Raw genomic sequence first — 19,870 nt, 5'->3', positions numbered from 1 at the left:
TCCCACCTATGAATGAAATCTCATCTGAAAATAAGATTTTTGCAGATGCAATTAAGTTAAGATGAGGTCATTAGGGTCCAATATGACTGGTGTCCTTATAAAAAAAATATATTCATGGTGGCGCCTGTGGCTCAAGGGGTAGGGCGCCGGTCCCATATGCCGGAGGTGGTGGGTTCAAACCCAACCCTGGCCAAAAACCAAAAAAAAAAAAAAAAATATATATATTCACGTAGAAGGAAGATGGCTACATGAAGATGAAGATAGAGTTTAAAGTAATATTGCCAAAGGCAAGGAACACTGGCGCTACCAAAAGTTGGTTTCAGAGGGCACCATCCCTGCCAATACCTTGAGTTCAGACTTCTAGCCTCCAGAACCATAAAAGAATAAATTCCTGTTGTTTTAAGGGTTAGCATTTCAACCTTTTTGTGTTATTTTGTTACAGCAGCCCTTGAGAACTAATACAGATGGGATAGCTTAGCCTAAAAGGGGTGCTGATTAGAAATTAGAGGTATATAATATTTATAGGTGGCTCTCAAATACGTGTGACAAAAAATAACCCCTTTAAGGGATAAAAAAAATAAACGTGAATCGGCTTGCTTGTGGCAATCATTTCACAGATATAGATATATGCAACTGCCATGTTGTATACCACAAACATATACACTTTTTATTTTTCAATTATAACCGAATAAAGAAGAAAACAATTTTAATAAATACACATGAATGTGGATCAGTAAGAGTCTCACAACATGGACACAGGTGCATAGTATAAAATGTAATATATGTTTCACATATTATATAAATATACATGTGTAAATATACACATATGTATATAAATACAGCACACACAGGATCTCACTCTGTTGCCTGGGCTAGAGTGCAGTGGCATCATCATAACTCACTGTAAATTCAAATTTCTAGGCTCAAGCAATACTCCTGCCTCAGCCTCCCGAGTAGCTGTAACTACTGATGCCTGCCCCATGCCCGGCTAAATTTTCTATTTTCTGTAGAGACAGAGTCTAGCTTTATTGCCCAGGCTGGTCTCAAACTCTTGCTTGGGCTCAATGATTTACCCACCTCAGTCACTCAGAGTACTAGGATTATAGGTATGCGTCACTTCACTGGCCTATATTTTTATGTTATAAAAAAGCAATGCTCCCTGACTAAAGATTGGGACATGTGCCCCTTCTATATATTCCCACAGCACCCCATATTCCTTGCCATAATCCATAACATATTACATCAGTGTGGCTCAAACTTTTTAGTACTGTGACACTCTCACACTCCTGAAAATTATTGTCATCAGGAGTTTTGCAGATCTTCCAAATATTCACACATTTCATTTACAACTTTAAAAATCACATTTGTTAATATCCTCTGGAGCTCATCAGAAAAGTTTTCCAAATGTGTGAAATAAAACTTACAGGAGGCCACTGATTTGAAATGAGCTCCTACATTAGGCCCCAATACACTAAACCAAAATGGAGTCGCTCATGCTAAATGTCCACATTATCAAACCCAAACTAAGTTGTTTATCTCACCAAAGAAATCGACAGAAAGAAAATAGCCAAATCCCCTAACAGGCCAGTTTTAGCAAGTCCTCTTTACTTTAACCGGAATAAGGAAAGTAACCTGAAGTAACCCGATATTAAACAATCCACTTTTTGTATTCCTTGTTCCTGTGCAAGCTACCTTATAAAAACAACTGTTCTGCTGTGACCAGCGGAGCATATTTTCTATATTTCTAGAGGAGACGCCACCCTGATGCATGAATTGCTAATAAAAACCCATTCAATCTTTAAACTAAATTTGTTGTAATTTTGTCCTTTAACAAGTGTTAAATATCCCTATTAAAGGGATATTTTTTTTGTCACAAGCAGATATTTGAGAAATGCATATAAATATTAAAACCTTATTTTGCATTTGAAATCTCATACTTTCTCATTGGCAACAAAAACTTGGTTGTTTTCCTTGATGTGACTGGCCCACTTCATTCATTTTCAATGAAATTTCTGCCCAAAACCTAAGTCTGAATAACCATAGTTTCTTAGCCATTTTTTTCAAGCAAAAACTATGTTCCAGGAAAAAGTGCCTGTGTCAGCTCACAAGTGCTTTTCTTGAGATAACCATCAGCATTCTCACTATGCCCTGAGGTGCTTTCTGCAAACTTCCCACTTGATCACACAAATTACTAAAAAGCAATGTTCCCCAGGCTCACAAGCTAACATAGTAAATATTTTATTGTTTCATCAAAGGTATTTTAAAATAAAATTGGAATTTATTTTGCTGTTTGTGCTAGGACGGTTTGCTGCCACTGCTTTGATTCATGTTGCTCCACCAGCAGTGTTATCCTCAGTGCAATGTCAACAGGGTGAAAAACAGCACTACGGCCCCCCTGGAAGGATCGCTGAAGTGAAGGGTCCCCAGACTTTGAGAACCACTGTATCACCAGCCTGCCTATCTCAGTGCACTGTAAGTTGCTGGGGGGTAAAGATTGAGTATTACTCACTGTTATATTATCAGGGCACAGACTTAGCACATAGTGGGTATTCAGTAAATAGGAATTCATTGATTCCAGAGAGCGACATCCTCACCATATTACTGTGCACCTCAGTTACCTGCAGAATTCCTAATGGGCATTAAAAAGATCCAGGAAGGTCAAATGTCAGAGAGCAGAGTGGTGAAAGGCTATGAATGTTTTTAAAATAAAACTGAGGATTCAAAGAAAAGATATCATTAACAAGTTGACCCAGAATGCAAAGACTTGGGTAGCCATCCTGTCAGAAATAACAAGGTCAGATGGATGGCAGGAAGCCCCATTTCCATCTAAAGCAGCGCTTCTCAATCTGTGGGTCGGGACCCACAGGAACTGTATTAAAGGGCCACGGCATTAGGAAGAACTGGAGACGCAGCCTTTGAGTCCCTGTGTGGCTTCTGTTGGGTCAGCGGCGTGAAGGCCCCTCCGCGGCGTGTCATCGGCGCCTCCTGGGCCCTGGTGCGGCCGCCTGGCCGGCGGCGCTCACGCCAGAGTCTCCCGGCTGGTCCAGGGGTCCGGCCACCGCCTCAACGACGGCTCCGCTGGACTCGCGGACGGGCCGCAGCCCATGCCCCGGGCGGACGTCATGAGGCACCTGCCATATTTCTGCCAGGGCCAAGTGGCGCGGGGCTTCGGCCGGGGCTCCAAGCAGCTGGGCATCCCCACAGCAAACTTTCCTGAACAAGTAGTAGATAATCTCCCTGCTGATGTATCCACTGGCATTTACTATGGTTGGGCCAGTGTTGGAAGTGGAGATGTCCATAAGATGGTGGTGAGCATAGGCTGGAACCCATACTACAAGAATACAAAAAAGTCCATGGAAACTCACATCATGCATACCTTTAAAGAGGACTTCTATGGGGAAATCCTCAATGTGGCTATAGTTGGCTACCTCAGACCAGAAAAGAACTTTGATTCTTTAGAGTCACTTATTTCAGCAATTCAAGGTGATATTGAAGAAGCTAAGAAACAACTAGATCGGCGGCGCCTGTGGCTCAGTCGCTAAGGCACCGGCCCCATATACCGAGGGTGGGGGGTTCAAACCCGGCCCCGGCCGAACTGCAACCAAAAAATAGCCGGGCGTTGTGGCGGGCGCCTGTAGTCCCAGCTACTCGGGAGGCTGAGGCAAGAGAATCGCTTAAGCCCAGGAGTTGGAGGTTGCTGTGAGCTGTGTGAGGCCACGGCACTCTACTGAGGGCCGTAAAGTGAGACTGTCTCTACAAAAAAAAAAAAAAAGAAACAACTAGATCTACCAGAACATTTGAAACTCAAAGACAGTTTTTTCCGGGTTCCTAAAGGCAAAATTATGAATGACCACTGATGAAATATCATCTTATTTATTCATTCACTGATTTCTAGTATTTCACTGTTTTATTTTATTTTATTTTTTTTTGGTTGCAGTTCAGCCGGGGCTGGGTTTGAACCTGCCACCCTCTGTATGTGGGGCCGGCGCCTTACGGACTGAGCCACAGGCACTGCCCTCTAGTATTTCACTGTTAATAACTGTCATGTCTCATCTTAGTTATATTTTTAAAAATCATTTTCCTTCCACTGTCATTAGTTTAAACAGTACAATTTAGTTACCATATTGTGCTTCACTTATTAAATTAAACCCATCGTGTCATAGCACTACAAAGATTCATTTAAAAATCAATATTTTTTTTATGTACCATGTTGATTAAAATGTACCACAAAAAAGGTAAAAAAAAAAAAAAGAAGGTTGAGAACCACTGGTCTAAAGTTAAGTAGAATGGACCTGGAATTCCAATAGGCCTTTCTCTATGGAAACCATGAGTTAGAAAAGAGAGATCTATATGACAAAATAGGGGACCAACCACAGAGAAACAGGGATAAGGGGGGAAAGCATGTACCAAGCAGAGGAATGCCATCTATAAGTGCTTTAAAGTATCTGTTTAGTATTTTCAATCATAGTTAATTGAATTATATAATAAGAATATCTTTGTACCTCTATTAGATATATAAAATTATTCCCCGAAATTTTTACATACTGAATTAGACCTTATATATCATCATAACTGGTCAGAGTAGAAAAGGAAAGGGGAGGAAAGAGAAGGGAATGGGAGGAGTGGGGAGGAGGTGGAGGACAAGGAAGAGGAGGAATCCAAGGTGCGAGTCTGATCTCCGAGTGATGAGACACAGCCTATTAAAGAAAGTGATAATACACAGCCAGCTGAAAAAACTCCTTAGCTCTCCTAGAGGACATCACACTTTGGGTTTCTGATTAAACAGAGACACCCCCGTAATAAATAACAATTTTCTCTCCACCACCCACACCCCACGTCAAAAAGGTCTACCTCGCCAACATGAAGACAGCCCTTTGAACCACGGACTGGAGGCAAATTATCTTCCATTGCTGGAAATGTTTCAGTTTCATAGAAGTGCATTTTATTTTCTTCTTTTTTAATTTCTGATACCCAACTCTGAGAAGAATAGAGAAAAGGAAAGTAAATATATAGTTTGAAATAATTAACCAGGCATAACAAACAGTTGACTCTTGAATAACACAACTTTGAACTGCACAGATCCACTTATATGTGGATCTTTCTTTTCTCTTTTCTTTTTTTTTTTTTTTGAGTCAGAGTCTCACTACATCACCCTCGGTAGAGTGCTATGGCATCACAGCTCATAGCAACCTCAAACTCTTGGGTTTAAGCGATTCTCTTGCCTCAACCTCCTGAGTAGCTGGGACTATAGGCACCTGCCACAACACCCTGCTATTTTTTGGTTGCAGTTGTCATTGTTTAGCAGGCCCGGGCCAGGTTCGAACCTGCCACCTGTGGTGTATGTGGCCGGTGCCCTACTCACTGGGGTATGGGCGTTGAGCCTATATGTAGATTTTTTGCAATAAAAATACTAGAAAATTTTTTTGGAGATTTATGACAATTTGAAAAAACTTGCAGAGGAACTAGAAATATACAAAAAATTAAAAGTCAAGAATATCACAAATGCATACAATATATGTATATACTATTTTATCACTGACTGCCACAAAATACACAGCCTGAGCAAGAGTGAGACCCCATCTCTAAAACTAGCCAGGCTTGTGGCAGGTGTCTGTAGTCCCAGCTAGTTGGGAGGCTGAGGCAAGAGGATCACATGATCCCAAGAGTCTGAGGTTGCTGTGAGCTGTGACGGAACAGTACTCTACTGATGGATAGGACATTAAAACTAAAGCAAATGGTGGAAGAAGGATTAGTACTATAGAGAAACATTTTTAGAGAAAACAAAAAAATTGGACAGAAATTACGATGTGTCTCTATAAAGTCACACCAAGTGTATCTGCCTCTCCTGCCTTCTTCTACCTCCTCCATCCTTGAGATGCCCCTGAGACAGCAAGACCACCATCCCCTCTCCTTCTCAGAGGAACATTTTCTCTAGCTGACTTTATTTAAGAATACAGTATATAGGCTCGGTGCCTGTAGCTCAGTGGCTAGGGCGCCAGCCACATTCACCGGAGCTGGGGGGTCAAACCCAGCCCAGGCCTGTCAAACAACAATGACAACTGCAATAAAAAAACAGCCAGGCATTGTGGCAGGCACCTGCAGTCCCAGTTACTTGGGAGTATGAGGCAAGAGAATTGCTTAAGCCCAAGAGTTTCAAGTTGCTGTGAGCTGTGATGCCATGGCATTCTACCAACATAGTGAGACAAAGAAAGAAAGAAAGAAGGAAAGAAAGGAAAGAAAGAAAACAGTATATAATACATATAACATACAAAATATGTGTTAATCAACTATTTATGTTATTGGTAAGGCTTCTGGTCAATAATAGGCCCTTAATAGTTAAATTTGGAGGGAGTCAAAGATTATACATGGATTTTTGACTGCAGGGGACCCCCACATTGTTCAAGGGTCAATTGTATACATCATAGTTTCCTATGGGTCAGTTCTAGGTGGCATGTGATCATGCCATTCTATCTGGCATGCCCTTCCTACTTTTCACTCCAAATTGTAGTAAATTTACCATCTTAACCCTTTAGGAACTTAGAAATGGTTAAAGTGGTAAACTTCATGTTATATATATTTTGCCACAGTGAAGAAACAATCATAGCTGGAGTGACATAGAATGAGCAAAAATTGAAACGAAAAAGCATTAACATTTATAGTAGCATAACGTGTGAAATACTGAGGAATAAATTTAACAAAGATATATAAGAACTATACACTGAAAACTGCAATACATTGCTGTAAAAATCAAAGAATACCTGTATAAATAAAGATATATTCATGAATCAGAAACTTCAATATTGTTAAGATGTCAGTATTTCCAGCTCAGTGCCCAAGCACAATGGTTACAGCACCAGCCATGAACACTGAGGCTAGCAAGTTCAAACCCAGCCCCAGCCAGCTAAAGAACAATGACAACTGCAACAAAAACTAGCCAGGCGTTGTGGCAGGCGCCTGTAGCCCCAGCTCCTTGGGAGGCTGAAGCAAGAGAATTGCGTAAATCCAAGAGTTTGAAGTTGCTGTGAGCTGTGATGCCACAGCACTCTACCCAGGGTGACAAAGTGAGACTCTGTCTCAAAAAACAAAAAAAAAGTCAGTACTTCCAAAATTGATCCACAAATATGACCCATCCCCAATTCAAACACAATAACTTATTTTGTAGAAATGGAATAAGCAAAGGATCTAGAAGAGACTAATTAACTCTGATAAAGAAGGACAAATCAGGAAGGCTTGCACTACCTTATTTCAAAACTTACTGAAAAAACTCTTGCATCATGACAATGAGGTATGGGGAAAAAAGACAGACATTTAGAATAATGAAACAGAACAGAGGAAGTCAGAAGTAGACCCACCTAAACATGGTCAATTGATTTGAAAAAAAAAAAAAATTATTTTAGAGATGAGATCTCCCTACACTGTTTGGATTAAAGTTAAGTGGCTATTCGCAGGTGTGGTTATAGCTCCCTACAGCCTCAAACTCCTGGGCTCAAATGGTCCTCTCCCCTCATCCTCCCAAGTAGCTGGGAGGGCATGCCACCATGCCCAGCTTTGGTCAATTGATCTTTAACAGTGGTACCAAGAAATTCAATGGCAAAAGAATAATCTTTCATTAAATGATGCTTGAATACTTGAACATCAAATATTGTGGACCTAAATATAAGAGTTAAACTTCCTAGGAGAAAACTTAAGAGATACTAGATTAAACAAAGATTTCTTAAACAGAACACAAAAGCCCAAATAAAAGAAAAATTGATGTAATTTAAAAATTTTTAACTTTATTCTTCCAAAAATACTGTTAAAAAAATAAAAATGCAAGCGAGGCACAGTGGCTCATGCTGTAATCCTAACACTCTGGGAGGCCAAGGCAGGTAGATTGCTTGAGCTTAGGAGTTCAAGACCAGCCTGAGCAAGAGCAAGACCCTGCCTCTAAAAATAGCCAGGCATTGTGGTAGCCTGTAGTCCCAGCTATTTGGGAGGCTGAGGCAAGAGGATTGCCCAACCCCAAGAGTTTGAGGTTGCTGTGAGCTATGACACTACAGCATTCTACCGAGGGTGACAAAGTAAGACTCTGTCTCAAAAATAAATAAATAAATAAAAATAAATAAATAAAAAGGCAAGCCATAGAGTATCAGAAAATATTTGCAAAACATGTACTCAATATAAAGAATGTGCACTTTACAATTCAATAAGAAGAACATAAACAATGCAGTTTTTTTAAAAGGCAAAGGATTTAAAGACACTTTACAAAAAATGATGCATCCATGGTGGGGGCACCCGTACCTCAATGGCTGGAGCGCCAGCCACATGCTCTGGGGCTGGTGGGTTCAAACCTGGCCTTGGCTGGCTAAACAATGACAACTGTGACAGAAAAAGAAAAACAGCTGGTGGGCAGTGCCTGTGGCTCAGTGGGTAGGGCGCTGACCCCATATACCGAGGGTGGCGGGTTCGAACCTGGTCCCGGCCAAACTGCCACAAAAAAATAACTGGGCATTGTGGCCGGCACCTGTAGTCCCAGCTACTTGGGAGGCTGATGCAAGGGAATGGCCTAAGCCCAGGAGTTGGAGGTTGCTGTGAGCTGTGATGCCATAGTGCTCTACGGAGGGCGATAAAGTGAAACTGTCTCTAAAAAAAAAAAAAAAAGCTGGGCGTTGTGATGGGCACCTGTAGTCCCAGCTAATCGGGAGGCTGAGGCAAAAGAATCGCTTGAGCCTAAGAGTTTGAGGTTGCTGTGAGCTGTGACCCACGGTAGGCACTCCGAGGGTGACAAAGTGAGACTGTCTCAATTAAAATAAGAAAAAGAGGGGCGGCGCCTGTGGCTCAAGGAATAGGGCGCTGGTCCCATATGCCGGAGGTGGCGGGTTCAAACCCAGCCCCAGCCAAAAACCACAAAAAAAAAAACACAAAAATTTTTAACAAAAGGCTTTATGTTTTCATTTTGCTCTGGGCTCTATAAAGAAAAAAATAAGAAAAAAATAAGAAAAAGATACATCCATAGAAAATAACTATATGAAAAAATACTCACTCTCATTAATCATTAGAAACATGCAAACTAAAACACAATGAGATACTATTAAATACCTGGTCAGGTAGCTAAAATTAGCAAACTGGCAACAATGTGTGTTACCCAGAATGTGGAGCAACTGGACATTTTATACACTGCTGGTAGGCTTGCACAATCGTACAGCCACCATGGAAAACATTTTGGCAGTTTATTTAACTGGTAAATGGTCAAACTGTGGGGTATCCAGACAATTCAATTCCACTCAGCATTTCAAAGGAATGAACTACGGGCACATGCAACAACATAGATGAATCTCAGAAGCATTATGCTAAGTGAAAAGAGAGAGGAAAGGCAACATATTGTATGATTACATTTCTTACACTTGTGAAAGTCAGAAAAGGCAAAATTATGATGACAAACAGCAGTTCAGTGGTCACCAGCGGCCAGGGTCGCGGGTCTGCATTGACTGAACAGGAAAGTATTTGGAGGTGATAGAAATGTCCTATACCACATATATTCATCAAAACTCAGTAAAACGGACACTATAAAGCTGGTAATTTTTAGTGAATATAAATTATACTCCAATAAAGCTGATTAAAAGAGATCAGTAAAGACTTCTTAACAAAAGAAGAAATTCAAGTGACAAATAGATGGAAAACAATTCAACTTTACTAGTAATCAAAAAATACACTATAGTAATCCCCTGTTATCCACAGTTTTGCTTTCCAGAGTTTCGGTTACCTGTAGTCAACTTTGGTCTGAAAGTATATAAGTATGATACAATAAGACTTTTTTTTTTTTATTTTGAGACAGAGTCTCAAGCTGTCGCCCTGGGTAGAGTGCAGTGGCATCATAGCTCACAGCAACTTCAGACTCTTAGGCTTAAGTGATTCTCTTGCCTCAGCCTCCCCAGCAGCTGGGACTACAGGTGCCTGCCACAATGCCCGGCTATTTTTTGGTTATAGTTGTCATTGTTGTTTGGCAGGCCCAAGCTGAATTCAAACCCGCCAACTCCGGCAGGTGGCCAGTGCCCTAGCAGCTGAGCTACAGGTGCCAAGCCTATTCAACTGTTTAACTGACTGAAAATGATTATATTATCCAGTGAAGGGTACTTGAAATGGGTATTCTTATACACTGCTGGTAGGAGAGGATGAAGGTACAGCTTTTCTGAGAACAAAGAAGTATGCTTCAAAAGACTTAAAAATATTAAAATGCTGGGCGGCGCCTATGGCTCAAGGGGCTAGGCCACTGGCCCCATATGCTAGAGGTGGTAGGTTCAAACCCAGCCCCAGACAAAAACCACAAAAAAAAAAAAATTAAAATGCTTTGATTTAAAATATTAAATATTAAAATATTTAGAATAAAAATAAATATATAAATAAAAAATAAAATATTAAAAAATAAAAAATATTAAAAATACTAAAAAATATTTAAATCCTTTGATCAAGTCATTTGAATTCTAATAATTTACCCTGAGCGAATAAATAGAGAGGTATAAAAAATGTTATAAATAAAAATTTTTTCCTTTAGGGCTTCTCAAGACAAAAAAATTTATACAGCACTATTTATTGAATCTGATTAAATTGCAATTCTTTTATAGGATGGGATATTATTTAGCCAATTAAAATACACATGTGAGGCCAGGTGCAGTGGCTCACACCTGTAATCCTTGCATTCTGAGAGGTTGAGTGAGATAGGTGGATTGCTTGAGCTCAGGAGTTGAAGAATCTTAGCAAGAGGAAGACTCCTGACTCTACTAAAAGTAGAAAAACTAGTGAGGCATTGTGGTGGGTGCCTGGAGTCTCAGCTACTTTGGAGGCTGGGGCAAGAGGATCTCTTGAGGTTGCTGTGAGCTATGACACCATAGCCCACTAGCCAGGGCAACAGAGTAAGACTCTGTCTCAAAAACAAGAAAAAACAAAGCAAAACAAAAAAACCCACATGTGAATGCTTGAGAACACACAAATTCACCATGTTCTGGGTATGAGAAAGAACCAATACTACCTGGTGAATACCACTAAAAGCACCTCCCCCTCCCCCTTTTTGAGACAGAGTCTCACTTTGTCACCCTCAGTAGAGTGCCATAGCATCATAGACCACAGCAACCTCAAACTCTTGGGCTCAAGTGATCCTCTTGCTTCCGCCTCCTGAGTAGGTGGGACTACAGGTGCCCACCACTACTCTAGCTATGTTTTTTTTTTTTCTATTTTTAATAAAGACCTGGTGTTGCTCTTGCTCGGGCTGGCCTCAAACTTCTAAACTCAGGCAATCCACCTCCCTTGACCTCCCAGAGTACTAGGATTACAGGCATGAGCCACTGTGCCCGGCCTAAAAGCCCTTTACTGACAAATAAGAGCCCTAGGATTTCAGGTAAGTGAAGTAGACATATACCTAATATCATGACAATATTTATAAAAAAAAAAACTGGTGTTCCTCCACACCTTTATGTCACCATCAATTTTTTCCCATTCTTCTGCTGTAAAACTGAATGCCGTAGCTGCTGGTTTATCTTTCCTCAAAGCTCTGCTTGTAGGAGCCAAGACCTGAAGGCGCTTTTCACAAAATTCTGTAAGTTCTGGATAATATCCTTCTTCACCAGATCTTTAAAAAAAAAACAAACCCATAATTTTAGAGTCAGCATCTTATTTAAATATCATTTAGACTAATGGATTGCGAGCTTGATTCCACAGAGCCCAGGGGTTCTGCAGAGATCTCAAGGGCTGCACCAGGCTGACGGCTGGGCTGTGGGCTTCCCCCTCTCCTTCCTCCACCAGTACATTCTCATTTTCACCTGCTAATCTATGGAGTGATGAAATGAAGTAAACAAGAAACTCCAGAGAAACCAATTTTCACCACATGCTTTAAAAGTTGAATAAACAGCATTTTCTCTTCTCTTTAACATACATCTGTTCATTTTGTACGTGAGGTCATTTTAAACTTAGAAATTCAATATAAGAGACTGGCAAAGAACGAGAGTGTTGGACTTCCTTTTCAATGACGTCTTTCTGTTCATAGTTCAGTCCTCCTCCCCCCCACACACAAAAAAAGGGATAGGAAGAAAACAGCAGAGAAGCAGTTTAGACAAAACACCCCTAAATGCAACCACTCAAAGAACAGAATTCCTTCTTTGGAGAGTTAAACAGAGACATGTATTCTTTTCTGTTTGTTTTTAAGAAAAATCAACCTTTTCCCATTCTCTTGTAGGTCTCTTCATGCTCAAATTTCTAGAAAAATATAAGTAATTTCCAAAAAACAATTCCAAACGAATATAATTAATTTAATTAGGCTATTGATAGAATTTCTTGGACCCAAGATTGTAACTGTGACTTTCAAACTCTTCCACCCCATGTACTTCAATTTTTTTTTAAATCAGTCCTTGACCAAATACACATGAACAATACTCAATACTCTGCTGAGAAAAACAAAGGGAAAACAGTGACATGAGTTGTCATCTTTCCATTTCAGAAAGGATGAGGTTCTTGCATCAGTTCTGACTGGGTATAAGCAAGGACAGGAGGCTAAAGGTGATGAAAGACAGAAAGGAAAGAACACGGTGTTAAGGCAGTGGGTCGGAGGAAAGAAAAGTGTCATGAGTTGGTACCCTGCAGAACAGTGTTCCTTGAAGTGGGTTCCTAGGCTACTTCTATATTAATCAAGCAGCCTGGTTGTTAAAAACATACTTTCTAGAGCCATCCCCTATACTTCCTGAAGCAAAGTCACTGAGAATAGGGCCCTCGAATTTACATTTGGTACATATTAAAGTTTGACAATCACCAGGATGGGGTTCTCCCTGGAAAGGCCCTGCTTCCCTGCCTTCTAATATTACTGTCAGGCCTCTCCACCATGCTCCACAGAGAACCTTACCTCCTAATGGCTACTTTCACAGATACTTTCAAAATGTTCCATTTCGTAGGAAATGTGGAAGCAGCAAGAAAAATGTCCTTTTGGATGTTAATTAGTTTACCGAAAGTAGACTTAGCCGGAACTCCCCACACTAACCACAGGATCAAAACCACTATTCTGGAAGCTACCATAAATGAGCAAAAACCAGTATTTCCAATGTAGTTTTCACTTTTAGAAGGCAACAATAAGATAATCAAAACCGACACACTGAAGCACGAAATGATTTTTAAATGCTTACCTGAGCACACAAAGAATTTTTTCCAGGTGTTTAACGTCTGAACATTTTTCAATATACTTGAAATCCAAATGTTCAATGGGAATTTTAAATGTTTTTGTTGTTCCAAAGCCCCACAAGGGTGGATAATCATTGGCAGTCATGGCTGAAATACAGTATAGAAAATAAGTATAAATCTAATATATATAATAATATTCGATTTGGATAATAGTAGCCACGTAGATACTTCTAGAGAAAACAAGGTAGAGTGTTTTTTACAAGGAGGAAGACTGCCATGTTCCTTCTCCCTGATAACAACAGTTAATATTTATGAAGCAAATTACTATGTGCCATACACATATGGATTATCTCAATCTTCACTTTGGAAGCTGGAATATGATGACAAAGCAGGTTTTGATGCTCCAATTGCTTTTTAAGATATCTTTTTTTTTTTTCTTGAGACAGAGTCTCACTTTGTGGCCCTGGGTAGAGTGCTGTAGCATCATAGCTCACAGCAACCTCAAGCTCTTGGGCTCAAGCAATCCTCTTGTGTCAGCCTCCCAAGTAGCTTGGATTAAAGGTGCCCACCACAATGCCTGGCTATTTTTTTTTTTTAGAGATGGAGCTCTCCCTCTTGGTCAGGCTGGTTTCAAACTCCTCAGCTCAGGCAATCCACCTCCTCAGGCTCCCAAAGTGCTGGCATTATAGGTGTGAGCCACCTTGCCCAGCATAAGATATCTTTTTAATGTTAATTTTGAGTGACTTCCTTCTATTTTAGTTTTGTTAACCCAGTCATCCTTTGTGATTCAGCACAAATATAAATAACATCCTTTCTTTCTGAATTTTTTTTCTTTTTCTTTTTTTTTTTTTTTTTGAGACAGAGCCTCAAGCTGTCGCCCTGAGTAGGGTGCCATGGCATCACAGCTCACAGCAGCCTCCAACTCCTGGGCTTAAGTGATTCTCTTGCCTCAGCCTCCCAAGTAGCTGGGACTACAGGCACCCACCACAACGCCTGGCTATTTTTTTGGTTGTAGTTGTCATTGTTGTTTGGCAGGCCCAGGCTGGATTCAAACCCGCCAGCTCTGGTATGTGGCTGGTGCTTTAGCTGCTTGAGCTACAGGTGTCGAGCTGATTTCTTTTCTTTTTCTTTCTTTTTTTTTTTTGAGATGGGAGTCTAGCTGTACCACCTAGGCTGGGCTTACACTCTTGGGCTCAAGTAATCCTCCTGCTTTAGCCTCCAAGTAGCTGGGACTACCTACAGCCATGAGCCACACCAGGCCCAGCACTTTCTATGACTTTCCTTCACGTTGCCCTCTTTCCCATTTTTTGCCTCCTTACATTCTCTTCCACTCACTGCCATCAACAAACAGCTCTCAGAACTGTGTTGTAACATCACTCTGTACAGATCTCTCTCATAGTATTGTAGCAATTATTTTAATTATGTTTCTTTCTGTTCCCTTCTAAATTGTGAGAGATCTTATTCATTCTTATGGCTGCGGGACTAACATAATGGTAGTGCCTTATACCCCATAAGATACATTTGCAGAATTCAATTGAATAGTAAATAAGAACACCTTGGAGAGTTTTACTGTAAAGATACTGCTACTAGGAGCGCAGAGCATCCCCAGACCAACAGCCAGAAAGGACGCACAGGTCAGGGTCTCCCAAGCCTTAGGCATCCCATCGGGCCACCGACCTGAGTCTGCTCGCCACCACATCCCTCCCTAGTCAAGGCAGCCTCCAAGGGGTCGCACACCCTTGAACGTCCCCCGGTGCCACCCTGAGCAGAGGAGGAGGTCACTGGCTTGGAGCAGTGGGACTTCGGACCTACACACTGTGCACTGCCAGGGTGCCCTCGCTCTGTGACTCCAGCGTCTCCTGCAGCGCGCCCAGCTCGGCCAAGGAGAAGGGCCCAGGCCTGCGCCCCTGCCATGGCGAGGACCAAGCAGACCGCCCGCAAGCAGATCGGCGACAAGGCGCCCAGAAAGCAGTTGGCCACCAAAGTCTCCGGCAAGCTGGTGCCCCCTCTGTCAGGGCTGAAGAAGCCCCACCGGTACAGGCCGGGCACCGTGGCGTTGCGGGAAATCCGACGTTACCAGAAGTCCACGGAGCTTCTCATCCGCAAGCTGCCCTTCCAGCGCCTGGTGCGGGAGGTGGCTCAGGCCCTCCTGCCAGACCTGCGCTTCCAGAGCGCGGCAGTGGGTGCTCTGCAGGAGGCCAGCGAGGCCTATCTGGTGGGTCTTTTTGAAGACACCAACCTGTGTGCTATCCATGCCAAGCGTGTCACCATTATGCCCAAAGACATGCAGCTGGCACGCCGCATTCGCGGAGAGCGCGCTTAGGAGTCTGCGCCGGGCCAGATAATCGTGTTCTCATTTTTTTTTAATCCTCTACCTGTTATCCTTAGTTTTGAATGTTAGCTGATTTGTTTTGTTTTCCATTGGGTCCAAAGGTACCAAAGCCTATGATTTGGCGTGGGAAATTAGAGAGAAAAGTTAGAATCTGACAGTTTTTCCTGTTTTCTTTTTTTTTAAATGTGGACTTTTAATATAAACTCAGTATGTAAATCATTAGTGCCAAGTCCAGAAGTCTCAGGGAACTAATTAGCAGTTCAACTTCGTAATAGGTATAAACGAGTTCGTTTTGTCTGGACAATACTAGCATTGGACTTTTAAAAATCAAATATCTTATTGATGACAACTAAACGTGCATTATATCAAAGGGCAGATTGCACCCAAGCATTTGTGTTATCCTACGTGCAACCATGATTCCAAGGTTTCCAGTTTGCTATGAACATATATTAAACTGTATTTTAAAAACTAAAAAAAAAAAAAGATACTGCTACTAATGGTGATGATGATATATAAAAATAACAGCAACACATACTTAAGTAGCTCTTAAGGCATGCTGGGCTTTATATAGATTATTTCATTTAATCCATCAACTACTTATCAGGTAAGTTTTATTTCAAGTAGAGAGTAGTGATGACAGTTAACATTTGCGGAGTTAAAACACCATGTGCCATAGGAGGCACACTTAATCTTCAAAACCACTCTCATAAAAAATATTCATAATTACTTCCACTTTACAGATGAGAAAGTTGACAAGTGAACTGAACATAATGAATCTCATTAGACTAACTACTAAGCCCGTATACTTTAACCATTGTACAAGAGCTATTAAAACTGCAGGTTGCAACCCATGAAATCAATTTAATGAGCTACAATCAGCATTATTTTATGAGATAGAATAGAATAAAAAAAAGATTATCTGGCATAACAGTAAATATTATTGTGTAAAAACTTTTATTTCTTGTCTATATAAATGGAAATTATGTATGCAAAAGCACAAAGTTATACAATATGTATATTTTAGTGTAGGTCACTGCCAGAGTTTTTTTTTTTTTTTTTTTTTTAAAGAAAACACTGCACTAAAATCTATTGGGTGATAATTTTAAAAACAAGAAGAAGAAATGGGTCTAATTCATATAAAACTTCTCTTCAGCATGACTGCCCTCTGGGAATATGATCGTATACCAGACCTCTGCAGAAAAAAAGGACACTGTCAGCTTCTCCTCCATGTTCCTAAATGGCTTTGACTTGGGTCTAGAATATAGATGACAATTCTTCAGCTTTCAGATGAGATCCAGCTTAGAAATTAGAGGTGGCTTTCAAAAACACCATGCCGGTAGGGCCCATTCCTAAATGGTTCCCATCACAAGGGTAACCTTAAGAGTGGAAGTTACAGAAAAGTGAGAACTTTTAAATTATTGATGCCACCCAGAATATCATGAGTTGCTTCAGGAGAGTTTTTCCAACAAGATGGATCTTTGGTGGGAGAGATTTATGCCTGTAAAGGAATTAATATAGATTGCCTTGAATTGAAGGTATTTTGCAAACCCTGGGATTTTATAATTAGAATAAAGAATAGTAAAAAGCAGGTAGGGCATGATGTCTCACATCTGTAATCCTAGGGCTCTAGGAGAAGGAGGATTGCTTGAGGTCAGGCATTCCAGACCAGCCTGAGCAAGAGCAAGACTTTGTCTCTATTAAAAATAGAAAAATTATCTGGGAGAGGTGGTGCATTCCTGTAGTCCCAGCTACTCAGGATGGTGAGGCAGGTGAATCTCTTGACCCCAGAATTTTGAAGTTGCTGTGAGCTGGCTGAGGCCACAGCACTCTAGCCAGGGTAACAGAGCAAGACCCTGTCTCCTAAAACAATTTTAAAAATTAAATTAAATTTATAAAAACAAAAAGCATATGAAATGATATAGCAATCCCTTATCTAATCAAATAAATTTTATGTGGGACACTATTTTAACATTTCTCTGAGAATTCTTTTGTTTTGTTTTGAGACAGAGTCTCACTTTGTCCCCCTAGATAGAGTGCTCTGGCATCACAGTTCACAGCAACTTCAAACTCTTGGGCTTAAAGCGATTGTCTTTGCCTCAGCTTCCCAAGTAGCTGGGACTACAGGTGCCCGCCACAACGCTCTGCTATTTTTTTGTTGTAGTTGTCATTGTTGGTTTAACAGGCCTGGGCTGGGTTGAACCACCAGCCCCAGTGTATGTGGCCGGCGCCTTAACCACTGAGCTATGGGCCCCAGGGAACGCCCAGCTATTTTTAGAGACGAGGTTGTGCTCTGGCTCAGGCTGGTCTGCAAATCCTAAACTCAAGAAATCCGCCCACCTCGGCCTCCCAGAATGCTAGGATTACAGACGTGAACCACCGCACACCGAGCCCTTAAGAATCCGTTTTGAAAACTCCCATGCTTTATTTTTTCTGTAAGATATACATTCTCAAAATTACGAATGTAAATGCTAATGTTAAAAAAACAAGTTATGGCTCATCGCCTGTAGCTCAGTGGTTAGGGCGCCGGCCACATACACCAGGTTCAAACCCGGCCCCAGCCTGCTAAACAACAATGACAACTACAACCAAAAAATAGCCGGGCGTTGTGGCGGGCGCCTATAGTCCCAGCTACTTGGGAGGCTGAGGCAAGAGAATCGCTTGAGCCCAAGAGTTTGAGGTTGCTGTGAGCTGTGACGCCACATTACTCTACCCAGAGCGACATAGTGAGACTCCGTCTCAAAAAACAAAGAAAGAAACAACCAAGTTATACAATACTTATTTGCTCTCTTTAGAACTCTCTTTGCAAAGTTTTGGCCTCTACTTGGGAACACCTTTGGTCCTAGAGGTTAAAATTTCTTCTTCGCCATCTTCCTGATCTACGCCCACCACGCACGTCTCCTAGTCGGTTTACCAGCATTACCTCTAGGGCACCCCGCTGGGGACCAGGAACGCGGAAACCTGGGTCCCTCCCACCGAGGCACCTTCCTTCCAGAGGCCACAAGCTGAGTGCCCCCTGCGGCCGGAGACCGAAAAGAAATGGCCCCTCCGCCCTAGCAACGGTTTCTGTGTACGCGCGGCCGCGGACTCAGGGACCCGTAGGGAGCCCGGAGCTCTGGCGACAAGCCACAATGGTCTGAAATTGCTACCCACCTCGCCCCCCGGCTTTGGTCACCAGGGTTGACTGCCGCTGGCAGACCCCAAGGGCTCCAGCACAGCAACAGCACCCCGACATCTGCACCGCCCGCCGCGGTTTGGAAAGCCCCCACTTTGTTTCCCGCGCCCAGGAGGGTAGTTCATCCCACCGCACTCCCCCTCACCTGAGTCGGATGGTGCCTTGGCTCCTCTGCCTCCGCCTTTCGCCCCTGTTTCCCGAGGACAGGACTGAGACCCGAGATGAGCTTTCTTCCTGGCTGGCAGCCCCGCACCCGGCGTAGAAGCAGCAGCCGGACTGTAGCCAGAGGGCGCAGCAGGTGCCGGGGGGCGTGGCCGGGGTGTCGCCGGGGCTCTGGCCAGCGCGTGGAGGACAAGTCCAGGGAGGAGACTAGGCCCTCCGCGCTAAGACTGGCCACTCCCTCACATGCCATCCTGCAGATTGCCTTCCAGGCCCCAGCTTCACCTTCCCTACCTTCGCAGTGACTTAGTACCCCCTTGGCAGCTGGGTTGAAGTGTGAGAGTTCTCTGTCCTCTCCTTTGAGTTTCAAATTACTGTAGAGTAAGTTAAGATGCGACCACTGTTCCATTATCCCAGACTTCCTACTAGGTAAATTGCTTACTCCTACTATAAACACCTAATTAAAATTTAGTACTTTGCAACTTAGATTTACCCACCTTTCCCATTTTAAACAGAAGGGTAAATGAAAATCAAGATTCCCTCTTTTTCATGCATTCCATATTTTCTAAGTGCTGGTTATGAGTCAGGCACCGTACTAGGCTAGGCACAGGGATACAATGGTGAATAAGACGATACAAGTCGCTAATTAAAACAATAGAGATCACTTGTCAGGAACTTTATTTCAATTTTATAATTTTAGACTAGTTAAAATAGATGACCACAAAGCACCTAGCACAATGTCTAGCACATAAGAGAGTTCAGTAAATGAATTTCTCTTCCCCCTTTGCATTTAAATTACACACCTACAGTTTGTGAACAAGCACTTAGTGATAAAAATTCGAATCCTTGAATTATGGTTAATTATATTATTTCCATCCTCAGTGCAGGTGAATGTTACATTTGTGTGCTTAGAGACACAGATTTAAATTTTAGAGTGTAGGCCGGGCACACACAGTGGCTCACGCCTACAATCCTAGAACTCTGGGGGGCTAAGGCCGGTGGACGGCTTGAGCTAATAAGGAGTTTGAGACCAGTCTGAGCAAGAGCAAGACCCTGTCTCTTAAAAAAAA

At 42.0% G+C, this 19,870-nt stretch overlaps 3 protein-coding genes across 4 annotated transcripts in view; 2 read left to right on the top strand and 1 right to left on the bottom strand.

The window, feature by feature from the left end:
• SPAG1 (sperm associated antigen 1) overlaps window positions 1-18,905 on the bottom strand; it is a 90,632-nt gene extending 71,727 nt beyond the window's left edge. For both annotated transcript variants that reach the window (XR_008373888.1, XM_053559229.1), the window contains exons 1-4: window positions 18,787-18,905; window positions 13,143-13,284; window positions 11,443-11,602; window positions 4,852-4,977 (exon numbers count right to left, since the gene is read on the bottom strand). Coding sequence is in view for 1 of the 2 variants with exons in the window: in XM_053559229.1 (XP_053415204.1) it covers window positions 4,852-4,977; window positions 11,443-11,602; window positions 13,143-13,282 (426 nt within the window). In the remaining variant the exon portion in view is untranslated. The remainder of the gene's footprint in view (window positions 1-4,851; window positions 4,978-11,442; window positions 11,603-13,142; window positions 13,285-18,786) is intronic.
• On the top strand, window positions 3,090-3,857 carry LOC128563775 (riboflavin kinase-like). The gene is made up of 2 exons (XM_053559231.1): window positions 3,090-3,534; window positions 3,784-3,857. The coding sequence occupies exons 1-2, from the start codon at window positions 3,105-3,107 to the stop codon at window positions 3,855-3,857; spliced, it is 504 nt and encodes a 167-aa protein (XP_053415206.1). The 5' UTR covers window positions 3,090-3,104.
• Window positions 14,766-15,525, top strand: LOC128563774 (histone H3.3 type 2-like). The gene has a single exon (XM_053559230.1). It carries the CDS (start codon window positions 15,050-15,052, stop codon window positions 15,458-15,460), a length of 411 nt encoding a protein of 136 aa, XP_053415205.1. The 5' UTR covers window positions 14,766-15,049; the 3' UTR covers window positions 15,461-15,525.
• Window positions 18,906-19,870: the final 965 nt, after the last annotated feature.

This window comes from Nycticebus coucang, chromosome 13 (genome assembly GCF_027406575.1).
Source record: "Nycticebus coucang isolate mNycCou1 chromosome 13, mNycCou1.pri, whole genome shotgun sequence".
In the NCBI taxonomy this organism is placed as follows: Eukaryota; Metazoa; Chordata; class Mammalia; order Primates; family Lorisidae; genus Nycticebus; species Nycticebus coucang.
This window is presented reverse-complemented; position numbering and strand designations above follow the sequence as displayed.

Bases quoted from the DNA above. Each gene is read 5' to 3' on its own strand.
- LOC128563775 (XM_053559231.1), top strand. From the start codon at position 3,105: ATGCCCCGGGCGGACGTCATGAGGCACCTGCCATATTTCTGCCAGGGC. The intron at 3,535-3,783 runs GTCGCTAAGGCA...AGAAACAACTAG, and splicing joins TCGGCGGCGCCTGTGGCTCA to ATCTACCAGAACATTTGAAA.
- LOC128563774 (XM_053559230.1), top strand. From the start codon at position 15,050: ATGGCGAGGACCAAGCAGACCGCCCGCAAGCAGATCGGCGACAAGGCG.